The 26,762-nt window shown below is 45.8% G+C and overlaps 2 protein-coding genes across 8 annotated transcripts in view; one reads left to right on the top strand and one right to left on the bottom strand.

Moving 5' to 3' along the window:
• LOC146335064 (merlin-like) overlaps positions 1-13,714 on the bottom strand; it is a 35,087-nt gene extending 21,373 nt beyond the window's left edge. The window contains exons 1-4 of one of the 3 annotated variants that reach the window (XM_084822872.1): positions 13,455-13,714; positions 9,541-9,663; positions 7,408-7,533; positions 4,812-4,934 (exon numbers count right to left, since the gene is read on the bottom strand). In XM_084822872.1, coding sequence (XP_084678998.1) covers positions 4,812-4,934; positions 7,408-7,533; positions 9,541-9,630 — 339 coding nt within the window. In that variant the 5' untranslated portion in view covers positions 9,631-9,663; positions 13,455-13,714. Of the gene's footprint in view, positions 1-4,811; positions 4,935-7,407; positions 7,534-9,540; positions 9,664-10,151; positions 10,417-13,454 lie in introns of those variants that run through there. The other 2 variants (XM_084822870.1, XM_084822871.1) reach the window with 2 other exon arrangements.
• A 5,592-nt stretch (positions 13,715-19,306) lies between these two features.
• MRPS17 (mitochondrial ribosomal protein S17) lies at positions 19,307-26,536 on the top strand. 5 transcript variants are annotated; one of them, XM_084822866.1, is made up of 5 exons: positions 19,307-19,353; positions 20,307-20,381; positions 20,816-20,893; positions 21,075-21,221; positions 26,115-26,536. In XM_084822866.1, exons 4-5 carry the CDS (start codon positions 21,099-21,101, stop codon positions 26,403-26,405), a joined length of 414 nt encoding a protein of 137 aa, XP_084678992.1. In that variant the 5' UTR covers positions 19,307-19,353; positions 20,307-20,381; positions 20,816-20,893; positions 21,075-21,098; the 3' UTR covers positions 26,406-26,536. The 5 variants fall into 5 exon arrangements, with proteins under 5 accessions (XP_084678992.1, XP_084678991.1, XP_084678994.1 ...); XM_084822867.1 differs by having other exon boundaries at positions 19,334-19,570; XM_084822865.1 differs by lacking the exon at positions 20,816-20,893.
• Positions 26,537-26,762: the final 226 nt, after the last annotated feature.

Genomic DNA, 26,762 nt, shown 5'->3' with positions numbered 1-26,762 from the left:
GTGCTAGGTTATATGTGCAGGAAAGTAGTTTTAATACGGGGGACTACTCAAGCATTGATTCTTCAATCTGCTGTCTGAAATAGCGCAGTCTGAGGACGCCAAACCATAGAACTACTCTGACTGTGTTCGGGTTCAATGGAACCTACTTGCACAGAATACACGGGACTGATGTTCTAGCCAAGGCTTTCATGCAGTCCATTAATTTGAACCCTGTAAATACACAGACATCTGTACATGTTCACCCCACTCCACCCCGCACACACTGTATGCTGCAGGTGTGTGATCTTTGAATCTTCATGTCAGGGGAACTCTGCAGGTTCAGATTTGTTGCTTCGCTTCCCCCTGTTGTGTTTCCTTTGGAACTGGAAAAAAAATCCCCCTCGCCCCACATTCCGCAAAGTCAAAGCAAGCCGAGGCAGGTCTGCGAGAGAAGAAGAGTGTAACTTTGACAGATGAAAAGAACGGCACGGGAGGCGGACTTTCCAAAAACAGCTGGACACAAATAATTGTCAAGGTGATCTTGAAAAACACCCAAGATGCCCCAAGGAACGCGGTTCCACCGAGCAGATTAACTCTTCAGAGGATAGGAAATGAAAGATGATTAGAAATCTCAAGGGTCACAGATTCGACTGGTTAGATCAAACCGATAAGTGAAGTTCCCCCAGTCTTCATCATCATGATCTAATATTCATATAGTGTCTTGTCTAGAATATAACAGATAATATTATTTGGGCTTTATGTGTCTCTTCTCAGCAACAGTCTCTCCTTAGGCCCTGAATGAGGTTTTTCCTGGATCCGCTTTCTCCTGGCTCTCTTGTGGCTTCCCTGCCTCTAACCCTCTTTTCTTCAGGGAGTTCCCTCGACCGCCCAGGCTCCCCCTCAGCTCACACTTATCAACCTGCTGCCTCCTCCTCTCGCCCCCACGGTGCCCTGCTCGCACTGCAGCCTCAGCCCCTGCGTTTTGGCTCATTCACTTCTTCCAAAACAGGGGTGTTGAGCCTCTTTCAGCACAAGGGCCAAATTCAATTTCGGAGCAGCTCTCGGGGGCTGCATTCCATGGTGGGTGGTCCTAAAGGCAAAGGGGGTGGAGCCAAAAATACCAAAATACGAGCATGTTTGAGCTTAATGTTCTTACTACCAGTAGCTAAGCACTAAGAGAGACATTTCAACCTTTTAGAATGGGGAAAAAACTTCACAACATCCGGGAAACTGCCAAATGACTGGCAGTTGGAGGGATGGGGCTGTCATGCCCTACCTGGAGGAGGATTCCTCTGAGGAAGACGGGGGCGGGGGGAGAGCCAGCACAATGGCCCCAGCCAGAGCTAGGCGAGGAACAGGAGGCCTCGGCTGACAGCCCTCCTCTGGAACCATTACAGGAGCAACCCAGCCCCTCCCGAGCAGCTCCTGAATTCCCCCAAATGCTGGAAGCAGAGCCTGAGATAATTCATCCTTCTGAACGGTGTAGAATCAGACATGAGCAGCAAAAGAACAAAAGGAAATCACAGCATGGGGCTCCCCTTAAGAGCAGCACACTAACCTAATTAGCCAGCAGTGCTGATTAATGACCAGCTATAAATCAGCACAGCCGAAGCCAGCTCTGTCCTGCGAACAACAGCACCTTAACCCTAGTGCTTCACCTTGAGATACCAGACCTTGCAGATTCCTAGACCCCCAGCTATCCACCTGGACCACCCTCTTGGACACCCACTGACTGGCCTTGACGTTCGATAAAACTGACTCTTGTGGATTGACCTCTGGACTGCTTTGGTCTCGCCTCTGCCTGTTCCTATAAAACCTCTCTGGAATTCCTGTGCATGACGCTGGACTGAACCGGTTGCTCGCTCGCTCTCTCGCCGTCACTCTTAGGACTAGCGCCTTGCCCAAGGCACTTGCTGGCACTGAAACAGGCCAGGGGCCAGGGGAAGGGGGCATGGCCTTCTGAGAACACTTGGAGGGCCAGATTTGCCCTCCTCCTGCTCCAAAAACACACAGCCTATCCCAGCTCTGGATGCTGGTTTCACACAACTTCACTTTCTCCTTCGGCTTCTGACTATCAGACCCTCTGACCTGTGCTTTACTGTCTAGTCTATCCCATTCCTTCTGCTGCGCCAGCTCTGCTCCTCTTAAACACTCCTGTTTCCTTGGCCCACTTCCCCACCACTCCACCAGCTTCCTGGGATGCCATCTTCTTGCCATACAACATACAGCTCCTCCTCTCCCAACGCCTGCAGGTCGATTTTCACAGCTGCCCACACAGTGGCAAAGGGGTGCAGGCAGGCAGGCAAAGGCTTCTATAAGGGCAAGGAGCAGCTGTACCACCCCCTCCTCCTCGCCAAGGGGTCCCACTTCAGGGGTGCTTCCCGATGGAGGGCTCTGCCCCCGCAGTCAGAAGGCCTTGCTCCAAGGCAGCTCAAGTGGGAAGTAAGACAGACGTGCCTGCAACTGATCAAACGTATATGTTTAATAAAACAATAATTATATTCCAGTTTGGGATCTGATCTTACTCCCAGTTCCAACAAATTTCCAGAGAGGGGAGCCATTCCTGCTTCTACCACCTAGCCTGATGAGGAGTTCTGGAGAACTAGAATGCTGCACAATTGTGTGGAATTTAGGTTGGTCCTCATAAAGGTATTGCTCCACTGTAGGTTTTGGATTTTTTTCTCTTCATGGACCAGAATGACTACCTTTCATTTTAATATAGCATAGGAAAGAGTCTAGTGGAGTCTCAAAAAGACTGAAGGTGCAATCCTATGCATGTTTAGACAGAAAAAAGTCCTACAACTCCCAGCATGCTTTCTTCTGTCTTAACATGCATAGGATTGCACTCTAACCAATTTATCCAGGGGTGCAGTGGTCAGTCTTGAAGAGCAGGTGCACATTGGAATAGTCTCCATAGCTACTTTCCCAAGGAGAGTCGAAAATTGCAGGCAACTGTGTTGATCCATATCAACAAATCAGCTCTACGAGTTTTCAATGTGCTAGGAACAGTCCTTTGGTAAAGCGAATGCGTCTTACAGCACAATCCTATGCATGGTTAGACAGAAAAAAGTCCTACAACTCCCAGTATCCCTCCAGCCAGCCATGCTGGGAATTGGAGGACTTTTCCCTGTCCAAACATGCATAGAATTGCACCCTTCATCACCCATTTTAGATCAAACCACCCCAAAATATATTTATCACAACAGGGAACAACATATTGTTGCTGGGAAAATTTATTTTCCCTGGCTACTGTGAGGATTTTGCTCAGCTCAGAGGGAAGTTTGAGATAGCGTGGCAGGTGACATCAGCATCCCTACTAATACAAAAGTGTTGGGGCTGTGTCCCTGTGAGCCCTGCCTCCACGACGCCACTGAGTTTATGGCTGGATAAGTTTTCAAGGAGCCAGAACCCTAACTTTGTTAGATGCACGGATCTTCACACATAGGATGGAGCAGGTGCTGAGCCAAGAAAGCTCCTACCACAATGACGTTGTCAGTCTTTCAATTGCCACAAATCCTGTTATTCTTGTTATACTTCCAAACCCTCTCTTATACAGGTGGAAATGAGAGGGGGGAAACCTTAATGCAGATACAGACAAGCCCATTTCAAGTGTTATAGATCAACAGAGAGCAGGAAGGCAAGGTGGGGAAGGGCAGTGCTTAGAGCCTTCATGGGGGACACACACATTAATGTTTCCATTCAGCTCAACCTTGTTTCAGGCTTAGACTTTTCAGTCTTCTCTGTGCAGCCATGTTGCTTAGATCTAGAGATCGTGCAACTACAGAACCAGGATGAGTACCCAAGAGGTATGCAAATCATCCAAAACTGCACCTCCTCCCAAGGAGTGACCATATCAGGCACTGGCCAAGCTGGGAGAAAAGGCCACCGCTGGGCGTCTGCTTCCAGTGCATGTAAAGCAATGGCCAGAGGCAGATGTGATTGAAGACGGGCAAGTGGCCAGGTTCCAAGGCCAGATAAGGCTGTTTATGTATGTATTTTTCTGTTTGTATTTATTTGTTTGTTTGTTTGTATTTGTTTTATGTGTTTGTTTGTTTATTTAAGTGATTTTTAGCTAGACTTTTAGGACACACTGTCCTCACAGGGCAACTTACAATATTATAAAAACATGAACATACAGTTACACTCACACAGGAGCAGCAGCGGCTAAAGATTTTAAAGCACCAAATGCAGGCTGGAGTAAATGTATCTTCAGGCTTCTTTTTTAAAAAGCCAGGAGTGACGAGGCCAGGCTTATCTCCCGGGGAGGGAGTCCCAAAGGTGTGGGGCTACCACGGAGAAAGCCCCCTCTCCCTCATACCTGTCAGCCAAATGCTTCCTGCAGGAGGGCCAAGGGAGCAAGGCCTCTGAGCCAGCTCTTAATGTTTGGGCAGGCTCATGCGTGTGTAGGGCGTCGTTTGGATAATGCATACCCAAACTGCGGCACTCCTGACAAGGCCTGTACTCCAGCAGGAAGTTTCCTGGCCCTGCTGCTGCTGCACCTTGCAGGTGCTGCCTTTTCTCCTGCTCCCTCCAAGCATGCCGGAGTGAGGCGATGGCATGGCATCCTCCACTCGCCTTGTGTTTTCCTCCTGGGCGGCTAGGTGGATTGCACCCGGAGGGAGACGGAAAGTGAATGGGCCAGTAATGCTAGTAGCATAGGCCCACTCAGGGAGGGGCCCTCATTGAGGGCATCCTGCCCAAGCCCACCCCCAAAGCAAAGGGAGGATGCCCGTGCACAGGGAGTGACAATCACTTCGCAGTAAAGGACACCCCCCAAGAGGTAAATGTGACATCTCAAAGCCAACTTGAAAATAAAAGAAATACCTTCTAACCTGCAGGAAGAAGAGGTGTTGCGTGATCTCCTGCAGAAGTTCCTCTTCAACTTTCTCCGGATAAAACTTCGCCAGGAAACAGAAGCTAATTGGATCTTCCTTGGGGATGTCCTGATCCAAAACCTGTTTAAAAAAGAGAAAACCAGAGCAGCTGAACAACAGTGACTGGGAAGAGCTGCAACAGCAAAGAGCACGGGCCTGGAAATTTCCATGTTCAAATCTCACCTCTGTCATGAATTCACACGGCAGCCTTGAGCAGGCTGTGGATGATGGGGTTTGCAGTCCAACACATTCTGGAGGGTGCCAGGTTGGGAAAGACAAGCCCCTCTCTGTCCCAGTCTCAGCACCTCCCCCCCCACCCCCAATCTGCAATATGGTGATAACAGTAACACTGACTTATCTTACAGGTTAGGACAGGAAGAACAGGGACTTTTCTAGGGAGTGAAATTTGGAATTTGAGCTGGGGACAGATTTCATACATGCCACTTAAAGCCCTTCTGAGCCTCTCTTCTCTTCCATGACTGGTTTACATGTGCCAAAGACAGGAACACAGTTAGAAATGCACCCATGCCAGGGTTTTAAAATGGACAGACATGCAGGAAAGTGAGTTTACAATTACATCGCAACCTTCCTGGGTCCCTCCAGAGTTGTACAAATCAGGGGATGGCTTCTCTACCCCCACATTTTAACCACTGCTCCCTTTAGGGCAGTCTTCCCCCACCAGGCGCCCTCCAGGTGTTTTGAACTACAAGTCCCATCATCCCTGACCCTTGACCAAGCTGGCTGGGGCAGATGGGAGTTGCCATCCAAAATATCTGGAGGGCACCAAGTAGAGGAAGGCACAGTGGGCTGCGGCATGTGCTGGTGGTGATTTTTAATGGTCAAGCCACAACCACAGCTCATGTCATCCACCGCAACCCACCATGGCTTATTTGAGCCACAGTAAGTCACAGTGATTGTCCGAACCAGGCCAGTGTCACTGATGCGCTTACTTCCTGCTCAGGTGAAATTACCAACACTTCCCCCCAACCTTTGTCAGTTTCAACAGAGAGCAGATGGCAGAACAGTGATGGTAATGGAGGCCAGGTGATCCAGAATGTGGCGGGTGGGGGCAGACAGGCTTTCGGGATCATACTAGAATCCTGAGATCCAACAACTGGCACGTTGTGCAAAAGACATAGAATTAAAGAACAGGGGCCTCTGAAGAGCCGCTGAACACAAGGAATTGTTTTGAGAACCAGAACCGAGGTGAGCTCTCAGTCCTTCGAAAAATCCATTCCTGGTTGCCTAAGCTGTCTCCATTTTAGCACTATAATTTTGGGGCGGGGCGGGGAGTCCTTTTGTTGTTGCTAAAGTAAACAACTGGGAAATCCTTACCGATCTACTTTGTATTTATTTATTATTTTATACCATTTCTATATTGTATTATATATAAACATTTTAATTTAAGCCACTGAGGAAGCAATCCTATGGTCACTAGTCAGCGGCTAGATGGCCATAGGATATGTGGTTTTCTGGGAATCGACCTTCCCCCCGCCCCTTGGAAGAGGAGCGTGGAGTGGTCAAAACGGGACTTTCCGAGGGGTGTTCTGGGGCGAGGAAAGCGGAAATGCCAGTATGACACGTCCTATGTGTCATCCAGCAGCCTCCTCCCCCACTCCGCCATCCTGCAGCTAGACAGCTGAATTCGCAAATGCAACGCAGGAGAAGCGCAGAGGGAACGATCCCCTCTGTGCTTCTCCCGCCCTGCATTGGATAGGTGGTCACCTCTGAGTTCGGAGGCGGCCGCCTATCCCTATAGGATTGCGCCCTTAGGGATTTTTTAAAAATATAGCAGTGTATTTTTATAATTTTATATTTTTATAAGCAGTATAGAAATATAAGCAGTAGAGAAGTACAGTAATGATAATGATAATGCAAAGCACCTTGTAATTCTACCTTCTGCCCTCCCCTGGTCCATGAGAGAACCTGCGGGATTCCCAGTCTAGGTGCAGAGTATCATGGGTAGGCAAGTGGAGGGGGTATCTTCCCCTGCACGAGCTGGAGGGGTCATGGTGATATTTAAAGCAGCAAAACCCTAATTTGTAAACAGTGGTAATGGACCCTAACTGAAGTGGGAGAATGTCCGAATAATCATTAAAGTACATAAATATGCACATGTGATTTTGGTCTTCCTTGTCCACAGCTCACACTTGCAGACATCAGCTCTTGTAAACTGCATTCAGATTTCCCCAACCTGCAGGGGTGTTGAACCTCTTTAGCATGAGGGCCAAATTCCATTTTGGTGAAGCTCTCGGGGGCTGCGTTCCAGTGGTGAGCGGGGCCAAAGGCAAAAGAGGCAGGACCAAGCATTACCGGCGTATTTGAGCTTCAAGCTCTTACTGCCAGCCACTAAACCTTAGGAGAAGCATTTCAACCTTTCAGAATGGGGAAAACCTACACAAAAGCCAGGAGACCACCAGACGATTGGTGGTTGAGGGTCAGGGGGAGTGGCCCTCTGGGGAGCCCCAGAGGGCCAGATTTGGCCCCCTGGGCTGAGGTTCTCAACCCCTGCTATAAAGCTCTTATGTTTCAAGCTCATGTTCAGCATCCAAACCTTTTTATCCATCTTCAACCAGGTGCTCAGTCCTTTGATGGAGTACTGTAAACCAAAGAACCACGATTCCCGCAGACCTAGTGCGCGACACACCTGGTCAAACAGGTCCTTCCCCTTCCATTTTACCTATAGACGGAAAGGCAGAAAAAAAAATTGAAAACAGATCACGGTTGCAGAGTTGGATCTTAGAAAGGGATGTCCTACTCCTTAGATGTCCTAAATGAGGAATCCCAAACACTGCTTTAATCAGAGCACATAGAATCTACAACTGTGTGCAAGCACAGAAAAGGTACAGCCTACGAAGCTATGTGTAGGCTTAACTTTTATGATTTCAGCTTTAAAACAAAGTATCAGTTTCCCAGACCTTATGGCTGAAAATGTTCGAGGCTATGCCAGAAGTCAGAGAGATGACTGTACCCAAGTTTCAGGGGCCAGGGGAAGACACTGATTATTTATTTGCTTATTATATCTTTAATCCACCCAATAACCAATGTTCTCAGGAATTCAATTTGCAGGTGAGCAACAGTCGGGGGAGGGTGCTTGTGCGTAGGGATGCATGAGAATTGTGTTCCTGTTTGCAAATCATGCAACCATGAATGTGAACGCAAGCAGGAAATTTTGCAATTTCCTGAGCTTGTGTCCATGTTCAAAAATGCGTACCTGCACAAGTATGCACTTCTGAAAATGTGCATTTCCTTCCCAAAAAACGGCATTTTCACACTTCAGTTTATGGGGGGAAGTGTGCATTTGGGATGTGTATTTTTCCTGTTTGGAAAAAAAAGACACTTGTGTTTAGGAGTAAGAACAAGGTGAGCATCGAGGTGGAAAACGGCGAACCTCTACAAGTTCAAACATCACTTGTTCTCCCCTCCCTAGTTGTGGGCTTTCCAGAGGCATCTGGTTGGCCACTGTGGGAAAAAGGACCCTGGACTAGTTGGGGCCTTGGCCTGATCCAGCAGGGCTCTTCTTTATGATTTTGCATTATATCTGTGCTGGGGCTAACCATGTCTGGTTCCCTGGTTAACCATGGTTTGCAAGTTTTTGCATGCTTCCCATACCTATGTGCTGTCCTCCCAAAATTGCACGCTTGCATTTTGTAGCTCTTGTCCTCTTTAGCAAACATCTGATCTGCACAAACGCATTTATACAGTGCCCCCGCCTCCCACGCAGTCACAGATACACTGGTTCGACAGTAGGAAGAACGTTAAGGCTGTAATTTTTGATCAGAATGAGTAGTTAAGAGACTTTTGTTGACAGAGCCAAGACAGCTTCAAAGGCAGGCCTCAACAACAAGGAGGAGAACATGCCAGTTCTTATTTTATTTACTTATTCCTGGCACAAAAATTATGCTCCACTTTATACAGTCAGATGGTGTTTGCCAAACTTGTTTACAAAATCAAAACTGGAAGCATGCTCCACTCTTATACTGGGAAGAAGTTGCCTTTAAGACTGCCTACTCATTATGTTTCTGCATGTAGCAGATATGGGCGTGCCTCCCAATTGGAAAGAAGGGGCTAATGCAGAGGGCCACCGAGCAGCCTTCTTAAGGGGGTGGGGTGATTCTGCTGTATCCCTCCACTGAGAATGACTACGCAGCAGAAATTTACCTGCTCTGAAGCAGAGGCTGATGGGAAGGAAGCCAAGTCAGAACTGTCATTCATAGAGAGATACAGCAGGCAGCCTCGAATTACTGGACTAACTTATTTCTCACAGAACACTAACAGCACTCTTGTGGCACAACAGCAAACTGAGAAGAACTGCATTCTGTGGACTCCAGTGCTAAGAATTTTTTCCCTAAAGGATTGCACATCTGAATACTCATTTATATTATTCTATAAATCCCGGCACATAGAAAACCAGCATGTCAGGGGAAAGGGTTCAGCCCAGGCTTCCTCAACCTGGTGCCCTCCAGATGTGTTGGAGTGCATCTCCCATCATTCCCATGCTAGCTGGCAGATTGGTTCAACCTCATCTTTGCCATGATATCCTGGATTTCTATGTGCAGGGAGATATTTGGGAGGTTGTGGGGGGGACTATGAAATATGCAAACCCTCCCACTCACACCTGGACCCTTATATATTCAGATAAAATTTTGATTGTGTCCCCCCACCAAAAAAAACGCCAAAACATTACCTCGCAGCTAAACTCCATTTCAGCATCCATCGTTGTTACTTTCACTTTAAACATTTTTGGCTGCTTTTTCTTCAGTCCGGTGATGGACATGTTTTTAAGTGTACAGGAGAACCACACCTAGGACTGTACAAGAGAAGCAAATGCATGAAAAAGAGCGTTACATGATGGACAGTGCCCTGCTGTGTGTGTTTATGCAGGAGTGTGGCCCTCCCCTATGGTTTGACCCCTTTGCAACGGGTACTCAGGAACACTGCCTCTGAACCTGGGAGTTTCACTAAGCCATGCTGCCTTGGGAATGCTGGGTGTTGTAGGACTTTTTTCCTGTCTAAACAATCATAGGATTGCACCCTAAAAAAAAAAGTTTTAAAAGCAGCAAACATAATTTGAAATCCTTTTTTTTAAAGGTGATAAAAATCCAAGCAGCTAAAACATGGGAAAAAGACAAATTAAAAATGCAGCATCAAACGTATCACCAAAAATAAAACAAGCAACAGTCAAAAATTATTTTTAAATGCCTGGGAAAATATGATGTATTTGTAGTCCAACACATCTGGAGAGCGCCAAGATGGGAAAAGTTGTTATACTCTTACTCACATAGGGGTGATGTTTACCTGTTCTGACCAGTACCAAAACATCTTAGCCCAGCAGCCAAAGGAATGAGGGACCAATGAGCAAATGCAGTTACTTGCTGGTAGTTCGAACAACATTGTTTTCCTTTCAAGTGAAGGGCAAAAATGCCCCAATTAAAACATGGACGGTTTGTCAGGAACGAGAGAAAAATGCTTCACAGGAAGGCTCCACTCCAAAGTCCACACACTAACCGGCTCATACAAGATGGTGCCAATAAACAGATGTAATGTTTGCAGGGCTGAAGTGAATGTGAAATCCGCTGGCAGGTCTGGATAACCTGAGTAAACCGGAAGGCCGTCTATCTTCTCCTCCGCCTCTGGCATCACCACGCCCTTCCCTCACAGTCCATCTGCTTTGCTTTCATGTAGGCATCCTACAGTTATAGCCCACCCATCCCACAAGGTGTCCAAGGCTGTGCACAGGGTTCTTCTCTACCCTACCAAAAAACCCAACCCTGTGAGGCTGGGAGTTAGGCTGGGAGAGAGTGAATGGCTCGCAGTCACCCACCGAGCTTCAGAGTCAAGCTGAGATTTGAACTCAGGTCCTCTTTATCCCACTGTAACATTCTAACCCAGCCTTTCCAAACCTGGTGCCACAGCTTCCATCCTCCCTGACCATTGGCCATACTGGCTGGCACAGATGGAAGTTGTAGTCCAAACATCCAGAGGGCACCACTTGGTGACAGGCTGCTCTAACCACTGCACCAGCGTAACAAACCGCTCTTATTTCGAGGCTGGCAGTTCCATGAAAGAGATCAGCATTTGTGGTCTCTCTATCTTGTATTTTTCTCAGGGAGCAGAGAAATTTAGCCTTTCTGGATGTCTATCACATTCCCTCAAGTGTTGTGTGTGTGTGTGCGCGTGTGTGTGCACGCGTGTGTTTATCCCACTTTTCCAGCATTGGAGCTCAAAGAGTCTTACAAAATATAAAGGATCATAAAAGCATATTGCAAAGCACCAAGAAATTAACAGTTCAGCAGCAGATACTAAAGTGGCCGTCCCCAACCTGGTGCCGTCCGGATGTGTTGGACTGCAACTTCCATTATCCCCAGACAGCAGGGCCAAGAGTGGCCAAACATAAAGCATAATATTGGTTTTTGGTCCTTTCATCCACTCACCCCCCTCTTTTTACCTAACTCAATTTTTTCACCACTACATGAATATGTTTATATGCTTGTCCCAGCTGCAGCACACACTTGGATTTCTATGCCCCACATTTGCAATTAAAAAAGAATAAGATTTTGTAACAGTAATCTGGCATACCTTTTTGGTCAATTAAGTCCTCTATCCTATGCATGTTTAGACAGAAAAAAAGTCCTACAACTCCCAGCATTCCCCAGCCAGCATAGGGGCTGGGGAATGCTGGGAGTTGTAGGACTTTTTTTTCTGTCTAAACATGCATAGGATTGTAGGACGTTTTCTGTCTGTGCCCTAAAGGGTTTATAACCAATTAATCATTGACACAATGCAGCCCTCATTTAAGTATCATGTTTCAAGGGTTGCTCCACAGACTTTATTTAAACAAATATTTGCATCCTGCCTTTCCACCAAACACTGGCCTCAGAGACAACTAGCAACAAAGAGTTAAAATGGGGGGTTACAATAAAACAGAGCCAGATGAATAAATACACAAAACAGCCAAAATGTAGAAGAATATCATAAAAGCCGCATTGTTCAGATGCCACCAAGGGGTTGGGACATAAAGCAAACATAGCATCATAGAATCATAGAATAGTAGGGTTGGAAGGGGCCTACAAGGCCATTGAGTCCAACTCCCTGCTCAGTGCAGGAATCCAAAGCTAATACTCTGGAAGACAGAAACAAAATTCAAAGTGATCTTGATAGACTGGAGCACTGGGCAGAAAACAATCTAATTAGCATTAGATACACGAGTGGTATCTAAAAGGTAACAATGTGAGCACCTGCGGAATATGATACGAGAGAGTATTTCAGAACCTGGGTGCCACCACTGAGGAGATCCTGTTGGCAATAACCCATGCCTCAACTCAGGGCTCGGTCAGGGCATTTTGGTGCCTGCGGCAGAGGACAAGATGATGCCCCACGCCATTCCACATACAGACCCCAACTGGACTAGCAGCTGAATCTTATTTAGGATGCTAGGACAGCGTCCTGTGCCACACTTGAGGGCAGCAGGCTAGCTCAGGAGGAACTGTAGGGCTGTCACCACTGCACCAGTATCTGCCAGATGAGGCAGCTGCCTCACTCTGCCTAACAAAAGCACAGATATTTGTGCCAAAACAAATATCTGCCTTAACCCCAACCATAGGAGGTCTCAGAGCAGGGCCTCCACAGAAGATCTTGAGATGTAGGCAGTTTGATATGGGAGCAGGTGGTCCCATTACAACATCCCTGTAAAGAAGATGGGTTATTTTCCCCATTTTGCAGAGGTCTGAAGCCAAGAAAGTAGTGGCCAACTAGTGAATGTGTAGCCAAGGTGGGATTTGAACCAGGGACCGCTCAGCTCACAGCTCCTGCTCTTCACCAATACGCTTATGCCGGACATCTCCAGAAAGATTGGATGTGTGCAGTGCTCCACTGGAGGTGGCAAAATGCCCTGACCATCTTAAGGAGAAAAGTCGCAGCTATCTTGCATTCTAGACTTCCCCGACCTGGCTTCCTCCAGATGTGTTTGAACCACAACTCTCATCATCCCCAGCCCATGGGAGTTGTGGTCCAAACACATCTGGAGGGAGCCAAGTCAGGGAAAGCTGCCATATCTGTTTGCACTAAGCAAAGGAGCAGAGAGAACGCTAGCTTTGAAACTATCCCCGCCCAGGAGGGTACCGAACAAAATAACACATTACCACAAAGCTGGCTGCAGTGTCTTTCCCCTGGGGAAATGCAGGCACCGAGGGCTGGACCTCCCGGGGGCAATTTCACAGGAGACTGCCGCAGGTCAAGTCCAAACCCCACACAGCAGTCGAGCCGTGCCAGCAGCAAGTTGAGCGGTACGCAAGCTCCCGGCGCAAACACGCCCCATGTCAAGAGCAGAATCGATGGCACTGAAGAGAACTGGGGACGGAATTTGCAACAAGGCGGGTTTGCCGCGCAACTTGCCTCGCTTGCTCTCCCGTCTCCGGCACTGTGAGATTGCAGCCCAGAAATTAACATATTAACCAATTAAAAATGCAGGAACCACATGCTAAATGCAGCATTATCTCCCCCCACGCTTACTTTTGTTGTTTTTGCTGCTTTGATTAAATTACAAGGGATGCAAACAATTCAGAGGTCTGGATGAGGGACCTGATCCAACCGCTTCCTTACCTCCAGGGGCTCCTGGATGCATAAATCCCGCAGCTGAAGTCAAACTGGCTTCCTAATTCCTTCTCTGAATCAAGGAGGTTAATAGAAAAAGGTATTTAATCCTACATGTTGCATTTTATCATTGTCCATGTTCCCACCATCATGGTGAAAAATAACACCCAAGGCTGATCTGGCAGGAGCGGCTCCTTTTCCTTTGTTTGCTCTAAACCAGAGCATGTCAGCTCCACTGCCTTGGGAGAAATCAAAGAATTTACTTTGCCAGGTGATGGGAGGACCGCGAACCATTTCCTGCCTCGGTGCTTCTGGGACTCCTCCCATGGCATCCTGATGGATTTTTAAACAGCGGACACGGGGCGGGGGGGGGGGGAGACACATAACATTTTAAGATCCTTTCAATCCATTTTTTAATGAAGAAAAACCAGTGCAACTTTAGCAGAATGCCTGAGCTCAAGTGTGGCTCCGGCGTTCATGAATAAATATTCATCGCATCCAGCATGGTTCTTACGTTACTTTGTAAAGCGTGGCTGCTTGCTGGTGCCGTATAAATTACAAAGCGCAATAAAAGAGGATATTGCGTTGGAACTGGAAAAGAGGGGCAGCAGTTCGGAACTGCTGCCCCTCTTTTCCAGTTCCAATAACCTGGGGGTGCAGAACCCCTTTCAGCCCAGGGGCCGGATTCAATTTCAGAAAAGCTTTCAGGGGCCACATTCCAGTAGTGGGCGGGGCCGAAAGAAAGGGGGGGTGCCAAGATACCAAAAACGCCCCCAGCATATTTTAGCGTAAAGCTCTTATTGCCAATAACCAAGCACTACGGGAGGCATTTCAACCTTTCAGAATGGGGGGGAAACATGCACAAAGCTGTGAAACCACCAAATAGTCTGCAGTCGCGGAGGAGGGCAGGGGGCATGGCCATATGTGGAACCCTTAAGGGCTGGATGTGGACCCGTGGAAAGCCGGACTTGGCCACCGTGCCTGAGCTTCTGAATCCCTGAGACAAGCGGACAAGCATAAAGCTCGCTGGTCCACTCGCTGTCTTTTTTTACCCTGACCTCACAATGGATTTAAGTGTCTGTGCAACTGAAATCAATGTATATTCTTCTCCATCTCCCAGTCCTTCCCCTGTGTCAGATTTTAGACTGGAATCTCCTTGGGGCAGAGAGCTGTCTTCTTGTACTTTGTAAAGGGCCATGCACATTTATGGTGTGATAATAATATTTAAAAAATAATCTTTTGACTGGATCTTATGTTGCACTCTGCATCGTAATAACCTGCGTTGTTTCGCCTTTTGGCACTTCATAAACAACAACAACCCCACCATGCTATTCTTATGTATTTATTCATTCAATATGGTGATACCCCCTTTCAGAGATACAAAGCTTACAAACAACAACATTGTGAATTGTTTAAAATTATTTTTATATTTTTGTATGTCAATGGTTTTATATTATGTTATTATATTGTATTTTTATGGTTTTAATCTTTACAAACCACCCAGAGGTTTGGCTGTTGGATGGTATAGAACAATGTAATAAATGAATGAATAAAGGGGTTGGATACCAGCACATATCAATATACAAAAGCAGCTCTATCACAACTGAAATTAAGGGTGCAATCCAATGCATATTTAAACAAAAAAAGGCCTACAACTCCCAGCATTCTGGCTGGGGAATGCTGGGAGTTGTAGGACTTTTTTCTGTCTAAACATACATAGGATTGCGCCCTAAACCACATTGGAATTTGTTGAAGACCACATGCATTAACCACCTACTCAGGATAAGCCCGGTTGCGCCAGGTTTTGGCACAAAGCAGGAGGAAGGGAGTTCTATCACTGAGGGGCAACCACTGGAAAAGCCCTCTTTGAATGTTGGTGTTCTGGCACACAGAAACGCTTGCTACCATACATAAAGGTGCCACAAGGTTCTTTGTTGTTTTCACAACCTTGCTGGGTTGTGGCGAGGGGAATAACTGAAGGAGGGGAGGACCACATGCAGTTCTCTGAGCCCCTTGGAGGGAGGGTATGATACAGATATCATTAATAATCGAATGTTATGGTTGTTTGGTAGATAGAGCTAGCAACGTACAATGCCCTTCATAGGGTATCATCAGAAAGAAATGCTTCCTTCCCCAAGGAGATTACAGTCTACAGGGGAGAGCACAGAAGAAGGGAAGGGACGGGAAAGGTAACAGGGAATTCCACATGTTAGCAAATGCTCGTTTGAAAATTCTCTCCCCACCCACCACCCCAGTTTTTTAAGGCAGTGATTTTCAAAGAGCAGCACCACGAAGCTCCTTGGAAGCCTATGACAGATTCCTTAGTGAGGTAATCTGTAAGGCAGCCTTTCCCCATCCTGGTGCCCTCCAGATGTTTTGAACTGCAACTTCCATTGTCCTCAGCCAGCACAGCTCCCAAGGCCTGGACAGCCCCCCCTCAGTCCCCCTGGTAAACACAGTGGACCAGAATCCTTTGCAATGCAGTGGTTACACAGCTGTATGCCAGGGTTCCACGGAAGACACATCAATACAGGAGGGGATCTCTGAAGTAAGGAAGTCAATTGAAAACCACTGCTTTAGAGGATAAGCTTTTTCCCAGTGCATCACTCAACTGCTAAAGCATTCATGTAGCTCTCTAAAATAATAATAAGTGAGCTCCAGTATATGTACCCCCTTTTCTTATTTATTTGATTTATACCCCACCTTCACTCAAAGTGGCTAATAATAAGAACCAAAATTTAAAAATAAAACTTGGTTAAAACCATCATAAAACAAATAAATTAAAAACAGTATTTAAAAAACACAACTATAAAAGAATAAGAACAGTACCCAACCCAACAGACCCACTTACATACCAAAGGTCTGCTTTTTTTTTAACTGAATTTTTCAAAGTAATAATGAGCAGTAACAAATCCAAATACACCACACGTGAGCCAATTTGTTTACATTCTTTCTGATCACTCAGGATCTCTATTTGGCACAGGCAAGATAATCTGCTAAAGTTGTCACTCATCATCCTAATAGATCACGCCAGAGTTCCATGTGTCTTAGGAGGTTGTTGTGTATTCTTCTCAATATTAGCAAATTCAATAAATGGGTACCACAGAAAGTGTCAGTTTCTATTAGGCCTCTTTGTACCTGATGGTGTTTAGTGAGTTTCTCCATTAGCGCAAGGCCCCAAATTTTCTCTTTCCATATGTTCCATATGAAAAGAGAAAGTTCATTTACTGATTTCCAGTTAGCAGCTATGACCAACCTGGATGCTGTTGTACATTATAGTTTGTTGTGTGACCTCACTGGCAAAGGCAAAGACCTGGACCCAAAACCTTTGCACCATAGGGCAATCCCACTACATATGCAGGTAGGTGCCTTTGGTGGCTCCACACCTCCAACAACCAGGGTTCACATTACAATTAAAATAGCTCTGTGACATATCACCTGTGTCTCATCTTCAATGAATTTTATTTCACTCTATGTGACACAGATTCATAGTGGCTTTAGAACGTATCCACTGTTCTGAGCTGATTCAATTCAGGACTTGCAATTCAGGACTTGCTCCCACACCATTTTTGCTCCCTCTGCCTTACCAATAACCGTAGCATTTAACATCTTATATATTTTTGCAGCTAAGCCCTTTGTTTCAGATTTTGCCCAAGCCACTAAACTTTCAGAGCTGTTCAGTGGGCGCACAACCTGTCTTGCTTGAATAGAGATCTGTGCCAGAAGGAGGACAGCAGAAAGGAAGCTAACCTAGTCTACCCCAGCAGGGAGTTCCACAGCCTGACAGCAGCCACGAAGGAGGCCTTCTCTTGCGTCGACGCCAAATGTGCTTCTGATGGTGATGGTAGCAAAAGAAAGTCCAACCTGCTCCAGTTCCGTCCCTATTTTTTTGCCTTTTGGAGAAATGCCTTATTAAAAAAAATTTCTTGGGGGAGTTGCTAGATTTGCCCTACATCAGATTTTTGGCCATACATGTAAACGCGTCTGCATGAACGCTAAGAGGCCATCTGGAACAGGGGTCAGCAATGTGGCACCCTCGGAATCTTTCTTAGTGCCTGCTGAGATACTCTTGACAGCTGGGTCTGCTTCTAAGCAAAGGGAGGGCCTCTCGCTGCTCCCATCTTCTTTTCCCAGAAATGCCTCTGGGCCACACGTGGGGCTCAGGGACATTCTTAGGAAACTGAAGATGATGGGTGCCTGCAGGCCGATGCTTTCCTCTGCAGTGTGCCCATTTTGTGGTGGCACCCAGGACAGTTTCTCAAATTTCCTGCTGTTCAGTCGTTCAGTCGTGTCCGACTCTTCGTGACCCCATGGACCATAGCACGCCAGGCCTTCCTGTCCTGCGCTCTCTCCCGGAGCGTGCTCAAGTTCATATTCATTGCATCCGTGATGCTATCTAGCCATCTCATCCTCTGCCGTCCCCTTCTCCTTTTGCCTTCAGTCTTTCCCAGCATCAGGGTCTTTTCCAGGGAGTTTTCTCTTCGCATTAGGTGGCCAAAATATTGGAGCTTCAGCTTCATTATCTGTCCTTCCAATGAGCACTCAGGGTTGATTTCCTTTAGGATGGACTGATTTGACCTCCTTGAAGTCCGGGGGACTCGTAAGAGTCTTCTCCAGCACCACAGTTCGAAAGCAAATTTCCAAATTTCTCAAATTTCCAAACGCCCCCAAAAGGTTGCCTATTCCTGGTCTGGGGCATGGATGGATGTGGGATGCTGGGAGCACATCAGGTTCGGGAAGGCTGAGCTAGCATATTAACCCAAACAAGCAATCACACTCTTAGGTTTTTAAGGATGCAATCCTATGCATGTTTTGACAGAAAAAAAGTCCTACAACACCCAGCATTCCTCAGCCAGCCATGCTAGCTGGGGGATGCTGGGAGTTGTACGGCTTTTTCTCTGTCTGAACATGCATAGCCTTGCACCCTAAAACAGTGTGCAACAAGAGATTGTATAGCAAATTTAATACAACCCCAGATGTAATATAGCCTTTGGCCCTGTGTGACTTGGGTTGAGGGTGCTTAGGCAGTGGTCTTTCCTATGGGAACTGGAGCATCCAACTCATATCCCCGTTTTAATCTCTGAATGTTGGAAGACACATCATTTTGTTATCTTCTTTTTAAGTTTTCTTTTAAGATGGAGAAGTAGCAAGCAGGAATGAAACAATTTCCCTCTCTTGTACAGACTGGAATCTTTCTTCTGACCAAAAAAGAGGAAAGGGAAGAGAGAAAAAAACCCCAGTCACAAGCCCTAAAGAAATTCAGTAGGTGCAGTTTTTCTCATCACCGCATCTCCAGTTGACAGAAATGTGACAGGCCTGCTTTTTTTCCAAATACGAAACTGCAGTAATGGGGTGGCTTCATCTGTTGGATTTCTGCCTGTCACATAGCTGTTAAAGGCAGAGGAACCCTACCAGGAAAGGGCAGCCACTTTAAAAGCGAGAGGTCGAGATCATAAAAAAGGACTGCCATTTCCCTCTTCCTCTTTTAACACACCGAAGATCAGGCAGAAACCCAATAGGTCAAACCTCCCCTTCTGCAAGCCAGGAAGAGCTTCACCTATTGAACTGGTCTTTCTTACGCAGCCGTCAAAGGAGCTGTTGCAACCCTACGAGGCGAGCCGATTACCAATGATGAAGCAGTAGTATATCAAATTAATTTTTAATCAATTATTTTTTCTAAATTAAGAAGCCCCTCCCCAACCACGTCCTCGAACCCTCAACCCCAGCCGCCCCGCACTGACGCCTTTACCCCCTGAGCCACGCGGGCAAGTCCTGCGAAGGCCATCGAGGCGGCGCCCACGCGGTCCCTAGACGTGCCGTCGCGGACTGGCGCGTCCTTCCGCTGTTGGCTCCGCCCCTTCCTCTTTATGCCCCGCCTCCCGGTTTCCAGCCTGGAGACGGTGACAGAGTAAGAGCCTCCAATGGGGTTGTGGGGAGGGGACGCAGGAGGGCTGGGGGTTCACCCCGGAGGGGTTGAAGGAAGGGGAGTTTTTCTTTTCCCCCTCCCTCTGCGGGGCAGGGACCTGGTGATTGCGGTGTGCAAAGGGAGAGGTGGAGATGTACGGGGGGCTTGTGGGGGGAGGAGAGAAAAGCTCCTGCTGCCCCCACCCCATTAATTCCCCCTGGTAACCTTAATTTCCACTATAATATAACGAGGCACAAAGCTCCCTCTTCTGCAGCCTTCCCCACCCTCGTGCCCTCCAGATGTGTTGGACTGCAACTTCTATCATTCCCAGCCAGCATGGGGGGAATGATAGAAGGATGTTCCTGCAGGTTTGCAGCTCTTTCAGCAGAGCAGGCCTATCCAAGTCTCAGAGTTCAGCCCCTAAATTCAGTGGGGAAACTCCTAGGAAAATGTGTATGGGATTGCAGCCTCATTTTCCCCTTCTCATCCTACGTGCTTGCAAATGTAATGGTGCCAAGCTTTTAGGAGGATCGTCATTTTATTATCTCGATTGGCCATCCCAAGGATGGAAGGAGATGTAGCCTGCTAACGTATTTGTTTTACTAATTCCCTTTAAAAAAAATATTCCCTTTGAATGCATAATGCTGCTTTCCCCAGCTTGGTGCTACAACTCCTGTCAGCCCCCCATTGTTGGTAATCTCTGTGCTTTTAGAGGTGTGAATCTAGGAAGTGATAACTCCATCTGATATGTGAAAGTAAGATTGTCACCCATGGTTTCTGTCCAGAGAAAATTAGAGCCACTCTTAGCTTGTGCAGGTTTCTTACTTGGCATTTTGAGTGTCCCCACTCTGGGATAAATATTATGAAAGGCAGTATATAAAGGTCTTCAATAAACTGCATTTTTAAAAATTAGGATGCTAGATCAATTTCCCTAATTGCTTCCTTGTTTGTGACAGACCGAAACTGAAGCAACACCCCTTCCTGCCTTTGGCGCCAACTACCTACGGACTTCACATTCTTAATAAGCATCGGTAATTCAAATCTTTCTGTGTGTGTATTATTCCCTTCTCTTGCCCATTTTAAAATACATTTATGGCACAGTCCTATGCATGTTTAGACAGAAAGAAGTCCTACAACTCCCAGCATTCCCCAGCCAGCTTAACCTTGTGAACTGTGCTCTAGTCCATGAAGGCAAGTCCCACAATGAATGTGTTAGTCTTTAAGGTGCCACAAAACTCCATCCTCATGGTTTAAGATGTAGGTAGCACACTGAAAGTGCCTGCTTACCATGGGACCCATTTTGTTGTGCTTTCTCAGCATGTAGTTTTGATGCGTACTGGACTTTCAGCTGGACAAATAGTTCCTGTTTGTAATATTCAGCAACAATGTTTTTAGAAGCCTAAGCAACTAAGCTACCTGTAGTTTTGTATTTAACCACTCTCCTGCTCCATTTCTCCTTCACCAGCTTGCTGCACTTCTAGCCTGTAAAACACTTATTTGTCGGCTTTTTACTCACGGGAGGGGCCCTGCTTATGAGCAAAAGGTAGGCAAATAAAACAAATTGGGGGCTAGTAACTTTGGGGCCTACTAACAAGTTGGAATGTTCCATTTTTCAGATCATTGCTAGAATGTGGGAAAAACTATTATTTCAGCAGAAGGTTTTCTAAGCAGTTTTGACCACACAGTGCAGTTTGCTGTTAAAATTATGCTTGTTTGCTTTGCAGCTACTGGGTGATCATACCTGAGCCATGTCTGTGTTACGTGGAGCTGTCCATGCAAAATGGATCATAGGGAAAGTCATTGGGACCAAAATGCGCAAAACAGCGAAAGTGAGAGTAACGCGGCTGGTGCTGGATCCTTATTTATTAAAGGTAAAGCTTCCTCCAGAGTTGGGGAAAATCAGGTTGAAATGCTGCCATAATTATGAACTTCACCATGTACCCTTAAGTTGGGCCAATCATTTTCTCAGCCTAACCTACCTTGCAGGATTGTTGTGAAGGTAGAGCGCTACTCTGAGCACTCCTTAGAAGATGGATGAGATACAAAATGTAACAAATAAGTGACGGTTCTGTTGGGGCCTGTTTGTCCTAAAGCAGTGGTGTTCAACCAACTATTATACACCCAGACCCTAATTTTAATGCCAGCAGGTGACAAGGGGCCCCATATTCTTATTCATAGCATCATAGAGTTGCAAGGGATATTCTTATGATTCTGTACATTAGAATTAACACCAGATCTCTAATGCTGGCTCACACTCTGAACATGGCTATTTCTGTTTTTTGTATTATGGTTGGTCAACTAATAAATAAATATGATGAGTTGGAAGGAACCTCAGAGATCTAGTCCAGTCCAGGCCCTGCCTTGCAGAATGCAGCTTCAGCTTCCCTGAGAGATGGCTGTCCAGCCTCTGCTTAAATATCTCCAGCGAAGGGGCATCTACCCGCTCCTGAGGCAGCCTCTTCCACTATCTAATTCTGTCACACTCATTAGTTTTACCTTTAGCATCTCTATCTAGATCTGTCCTTTTCCCTGTTTCTCTCCTCACCTTTCTCTGTCCACCTTCCATCTCCAAATGGTGCTTATGTTGTCAGTGGTGTGATGCCTTAGATGAGGTCCCCAACACCACTTGAAGACCAGTGGTCTAAAGCATTGATCTTCAGCTACTGGGATAGGACTCACTGGTGGACTGCACCACAACATTTTGCTTTTAAAAAAGAGAAATAGAAAGATGGAGGGAGGAAAAGAAGGAAAAAGCATGTGTCTACCCTACAAATTGATATAGGTTCTATAACAGTTTGACTGTCATGACTCTCCCCCACACGACCAGAACAACCCTGGAAAATGTTGTTTGGTGCAGGTGCAAAGAACTTTGTGTTATTATTTATTCTATTTATTAAAATTATTTATAGACCACCTTTCATTATAAAAGATAACAAGGTGGTTTAAAAGATAAAACCAATACAAGAAACCAACAGAAACCAATACAAGAAACCTACCGCATATATCCAGAATTCAGTAAAGCCGGTAGTAAAAACCAGTGTCTAGGAATACCTGTCTGTTGGATCTTTTAAGCAGAGAGCTAATCATTCCACAGTATTGGGGGCCACTATGAAGAAGGCCATCCTTTGAGTCAGCATAAGATGTATCTCAGCTAAATGCAGTATGACTGGCAGGACCTTCTCCGATGACCTCAGTGAATGGACTGGTCTATAAGGAAGGTGATCTCCCAGGGTGGGCATTAGAGCTACCCACCCCCAAACTACAACTTGCTGAGTTCCCTATGGACTGGGAAATCAGTATATTTGCAACATAGATATGCCCAGAGATGGAGAAAGAGAACTCTACACCCAGAAAATTAAAACTCTTGTTGTCATCCGCCACCAATGTTTCATGTTGGTGATGAAGTTGGGTTCAAAGTCTGAAAAGGTTGAGGACTATTGGTCAAAAGGGACCTGATGTAATTTCATCTCTGAAGCTAACCAGGTCTGGGCTTGGTTAGTGTTGGGGTTCTGCTGGGTGTTCCCGGGACATCATATCCCTAACAGGAGGAAGGGCAGGATTACAAATATAACAAATGGCTAGTTTGCAAGGAAAACATGTATTAACATGTCAAAGACGTTAGGAACATCACCTTTTCATTGTAAGCAATGTCCAAAAACATGGACTATTTAGGGGTTTATGCCCAGACATTGTAAGTACTAAGGGACCAATCGTATAAGATTATTTTGAGCACTTTAGAACACAAGACATTTATATTTTAGAATTTGGAATTACGCTTTCGAGGAGGTTACAAATGGTGTCCTAGAGCTTCCATCTTTTAATTTAGGAATAATGGCTAGTATTTCTTAGCCCTTTAAAAAAACCAAAAAAAACAAGGTGATTCAGGGCTCTAGGCTAATCTTGAATGTCTGACACTCACCCCAGATGTGTGGGGCAGGCTCAGAAGTGAAGAAAATTAATTCTGTACATGTTTGGGGCTGTCTAATGGAAGTCCTACTTAGATTAGGCCCATTCACTTTAATGGGTCTACTCTGTGTAGAAGTACCATTGGATACTACCCTTGGTTTACAACTTCCATGGCTGAGCTCTGGCAATGAAAATTAGTTCTAGAACTTATCATCCTTGCTTGATGCTAACAGTTATGCAGTGAGTTTTGTGTGTTCAAAGCATTTCAAATATACGTTATCTCGGCAGGTCACACACCCCTCACCTGTTCCTTTTCTACAGTGATCTGGTGATGCAGGAGGAGGTCGGTTTTTTCTTGTGTCATCAGATTGCTGCATTTTCCTCTCTATTCACTGAGAAGGGGAATGCCCCTTTCTCATGAGTAAGCCTGTGACAGGACTTCCCCTGTTTTGTGGTATTCCAAGGTGTACTGCTTTGCAGATGAAAGTTCCGTGTAGCTACCCTTCAGGTTAGTCAACAGGATATTAAATGTTATAAACCAGTAGGTACTGGCAGATGTCTCATCCCCCATAACTGTGTTGGTTTGTTTTAAGTTATTGTTAAAGTTCTAAGTTATTGACTATTGCCACATTGAAGCAATGGGAATTCCATGAAATAATTCTGTTTTGTGTGATCTTCTTGTCAAGATCATTGAGTAATCCTGAATTCTAGCATTATGAAAGAAAGAGATGGGGGAGGATTCCCACCACACCTTCCACACTGTTCACAAATTTATCACAGATCATGAGTAAAAATCTCTTTCTTTCTGAAATGACCCGACTAGACCATATCACTTTATAGCTTGTTGTTGATGTACAACTGGTTTAGTGTGAAAACCTTGCCTGTTCTGAAAAACTGGAGGTTTGATTGGGTCCTTAAACTTCATTTAGTTCCTGATGTTTAAGTTCCCTACTTTCCTGGCTGCCTGATTCATAGCAGTAGGCTGACATGGCAGTAGGTCATATGTGTACATTAATTACACCTGAGTGGCAAGTGCTCTTTAGATGCTGTTTCCTGATCTTTGTATCAATTCTCTATGTGTTGTGGAAACCAAGAGTGGAACTTCTTTCCTCATGTATGAGCAAGTAAATCGTCTGCTCACATATGTTCTATAAGTCATAGCTGTAGCACTGGTGTAGTGGGTGGACTGTTGGACTCAGATGCAAGTTCTAGTCCCGACTTGGCCATGAAGCTCACTGGGTGATGCTGGGCCAGTCACCGATTCTCAGCCTCACCTTCCTCACAGAGCTGTTGTGAGGATAAAATAGAGAGGAGGAGGACCATGTACGCCACCTTGGCTTCCTCACAAGAGGGAAAAAGGCGGGGTATAAATATAATAATGAATGAATGAAATTAAGAAATATTATCTCAGCATCCCTGGCATTTGTCCCTCCCTCCCTCCTCTCAGACTGCACTGGATCCTTCTACTTGTTCATAGGAAATGCCAGCAGGTACCCAGGGACTTGTAGTTCTTGAGAGAGAGCATATCCCCTAGGCTGGTACATTTCCCTCCAAGTCTGAGACTACAAGTCCTGTACAAAGTGCCTGCATGTACATACTTGTGCACAGAGATGCGCACATGCCACTCTCGCTCTGGGCCTGAGCCAGTAGCTCCCTGTTCAGAACATTGCTTGTTCTGTTCTAGCACTGCTTCTGATCATCTGTAGCAAGTCTCACAACATCTGGACACACCACATAAAATGGTTCTCTGATTTTAAACATTTTAATTAACAGTTGTTTTTTCGTTTTGTTTTAAGTGCTTTAACTGAGATACTTTGTATTCTGTTTTTAAATGGTTTAACTGCGGACGTTTTGTAGTGTGAATGAATAGTACATGAAATAAATATAAGGAAATAGTTTGCAGAAATATCCTCAAGCATGACCTACATTTCAACCTGTTTTTTCTTCATGGTTATGGTTTTTCAGGCTTTGACTCCAGTAAAATGCACCTGTCCCTCACTCTCACACTTGGGTGTAGTGTGTGGCTGGGATGAAATTTGAACCAGGGATTTAACTACTGTCTCTCTCTCCCTCTCCACCCCCCTCAACCACTACACTAGCTTTCAATATTAGACCCAGTGTGGTAGAGTGGTTAACATGTCAAACTAGGAGTGAAGAGACCTGGGTTCAAAGCATTACTCACCCAGGAAGTTCGCTAGGTGACCTTCAGGCAGTCACTGCCTCAGCCTAACCTACCTCCATAAGGTTATTCTGTGGATAAAATGGGTGCAGGGCAAACCATGTATGCTGCCTTAATTTCTGTGGAGGAAGGGCAAGACTGAAATGTAATAAATACTAAACCATAAAGCAGCAACCCCAAAGGTTTAGATTACTGATGGTATTTTTATTCACCTGGTATGTGGTTTTTTTTTTGTTTCCTTACAATCCAAATTAAGTGCTCTTAAATGTCCCAGCCAATCTGCTCAGTGATGATAAAGTTTTTATATCAGTATAAATAATATTTATTTATCACATTTATATCCCGCCTTTTTTCCTCCTTAAGGAACCCAAGGCAGCACACACAATTCTCCTCCTCTCCATTTTATCCTCACAACAACAACCCTTTGGGGTAGGCTGGGCTGAGAGTCTGTGACTGGCCCAAAGTCACCCAGTCAGCTTCCATGGCCGAGGGGGGACTAGGGGAATCTCCCGACTCCCAGTCCAGCACTCTCGCCACTACACCACGCTGCCTCTCCTGACTCTAAACATAATAATCGGACTTTAAACATCATTTTCTGGCCTTTATGCATTTTGCTCTTCTTGAAATAGCACTAGCACCACCAAAGAGTCCTCATGCTCTTTCTTCTCTTCTACTTCAGTTCTATAACAAGCGGAAGACATACTTTGCTCATGATCCTCAGCAACAATGCATCGAGGGAGACATTGTTCTTCTGAAAGCTCTGCCTGAACGGAGGAGCAAGCACGTGAAACACGAACTTGCTGAGATTGTGTACAAGGTTGGGAAAGTCATTGATCCGGTGACGGGGAAGCTCTGTGCAGGCCAAAGGCTCCTGGAAAGTGTAACGGACTCAGAAAATCTGACTGATAGAGATACCAGCTACCTTAGTGAAAAACTTCAAGAGCTGACCGTTTCTGCTCCAGGCAAATAAGAGTGTTGGAGTGGTGGGACTTTTACATTTGGCTCTTTGAAGAGGTTGTATGTGACACAGTGTGTACATGGTCTTTTCTAATATAGTCATGATTATAATAAATTGGGTTTAACTTGTGCACAGAGCAATAGAAAGGTTCAATTTATTTTTTTTTAATATTGCAAACAGCAGAGGATATAAGCTTGCTTGTTATAATGTGTATGTCATCACTCTGCCTGATGGTACCCAAAGAAACGACAGAGCAAGAGGCAGGTGAACAAGCAGGTTGCAATGGGGAAGAAGAGGACCAACTCCGTGGGGCTGTTGTCATTGGGCCTCTGCTGGGCTGTGGGCCCTTGGCAGGAGCCCAATTATGCC

The sequence above is a fragment of the Heloderma suspectum genome, chromosome 16 (assembly GCF_057233095.1).
Source record: "Heloderma suspectum isolate Gila_16-S chromosome 16, 16-S_ref, whole genome shotgun sequence".
In the NCBI taxonomy this organism is placed as follows: Eukaryota; Metazoa; Chordata; class Lepidosauria; order Squamata; family Helodermatidae; genus Heloderma; species Heloderma suspectum.
This window is presented reverse-complemented; position numbering and strand designations above follow the sequence as displayed.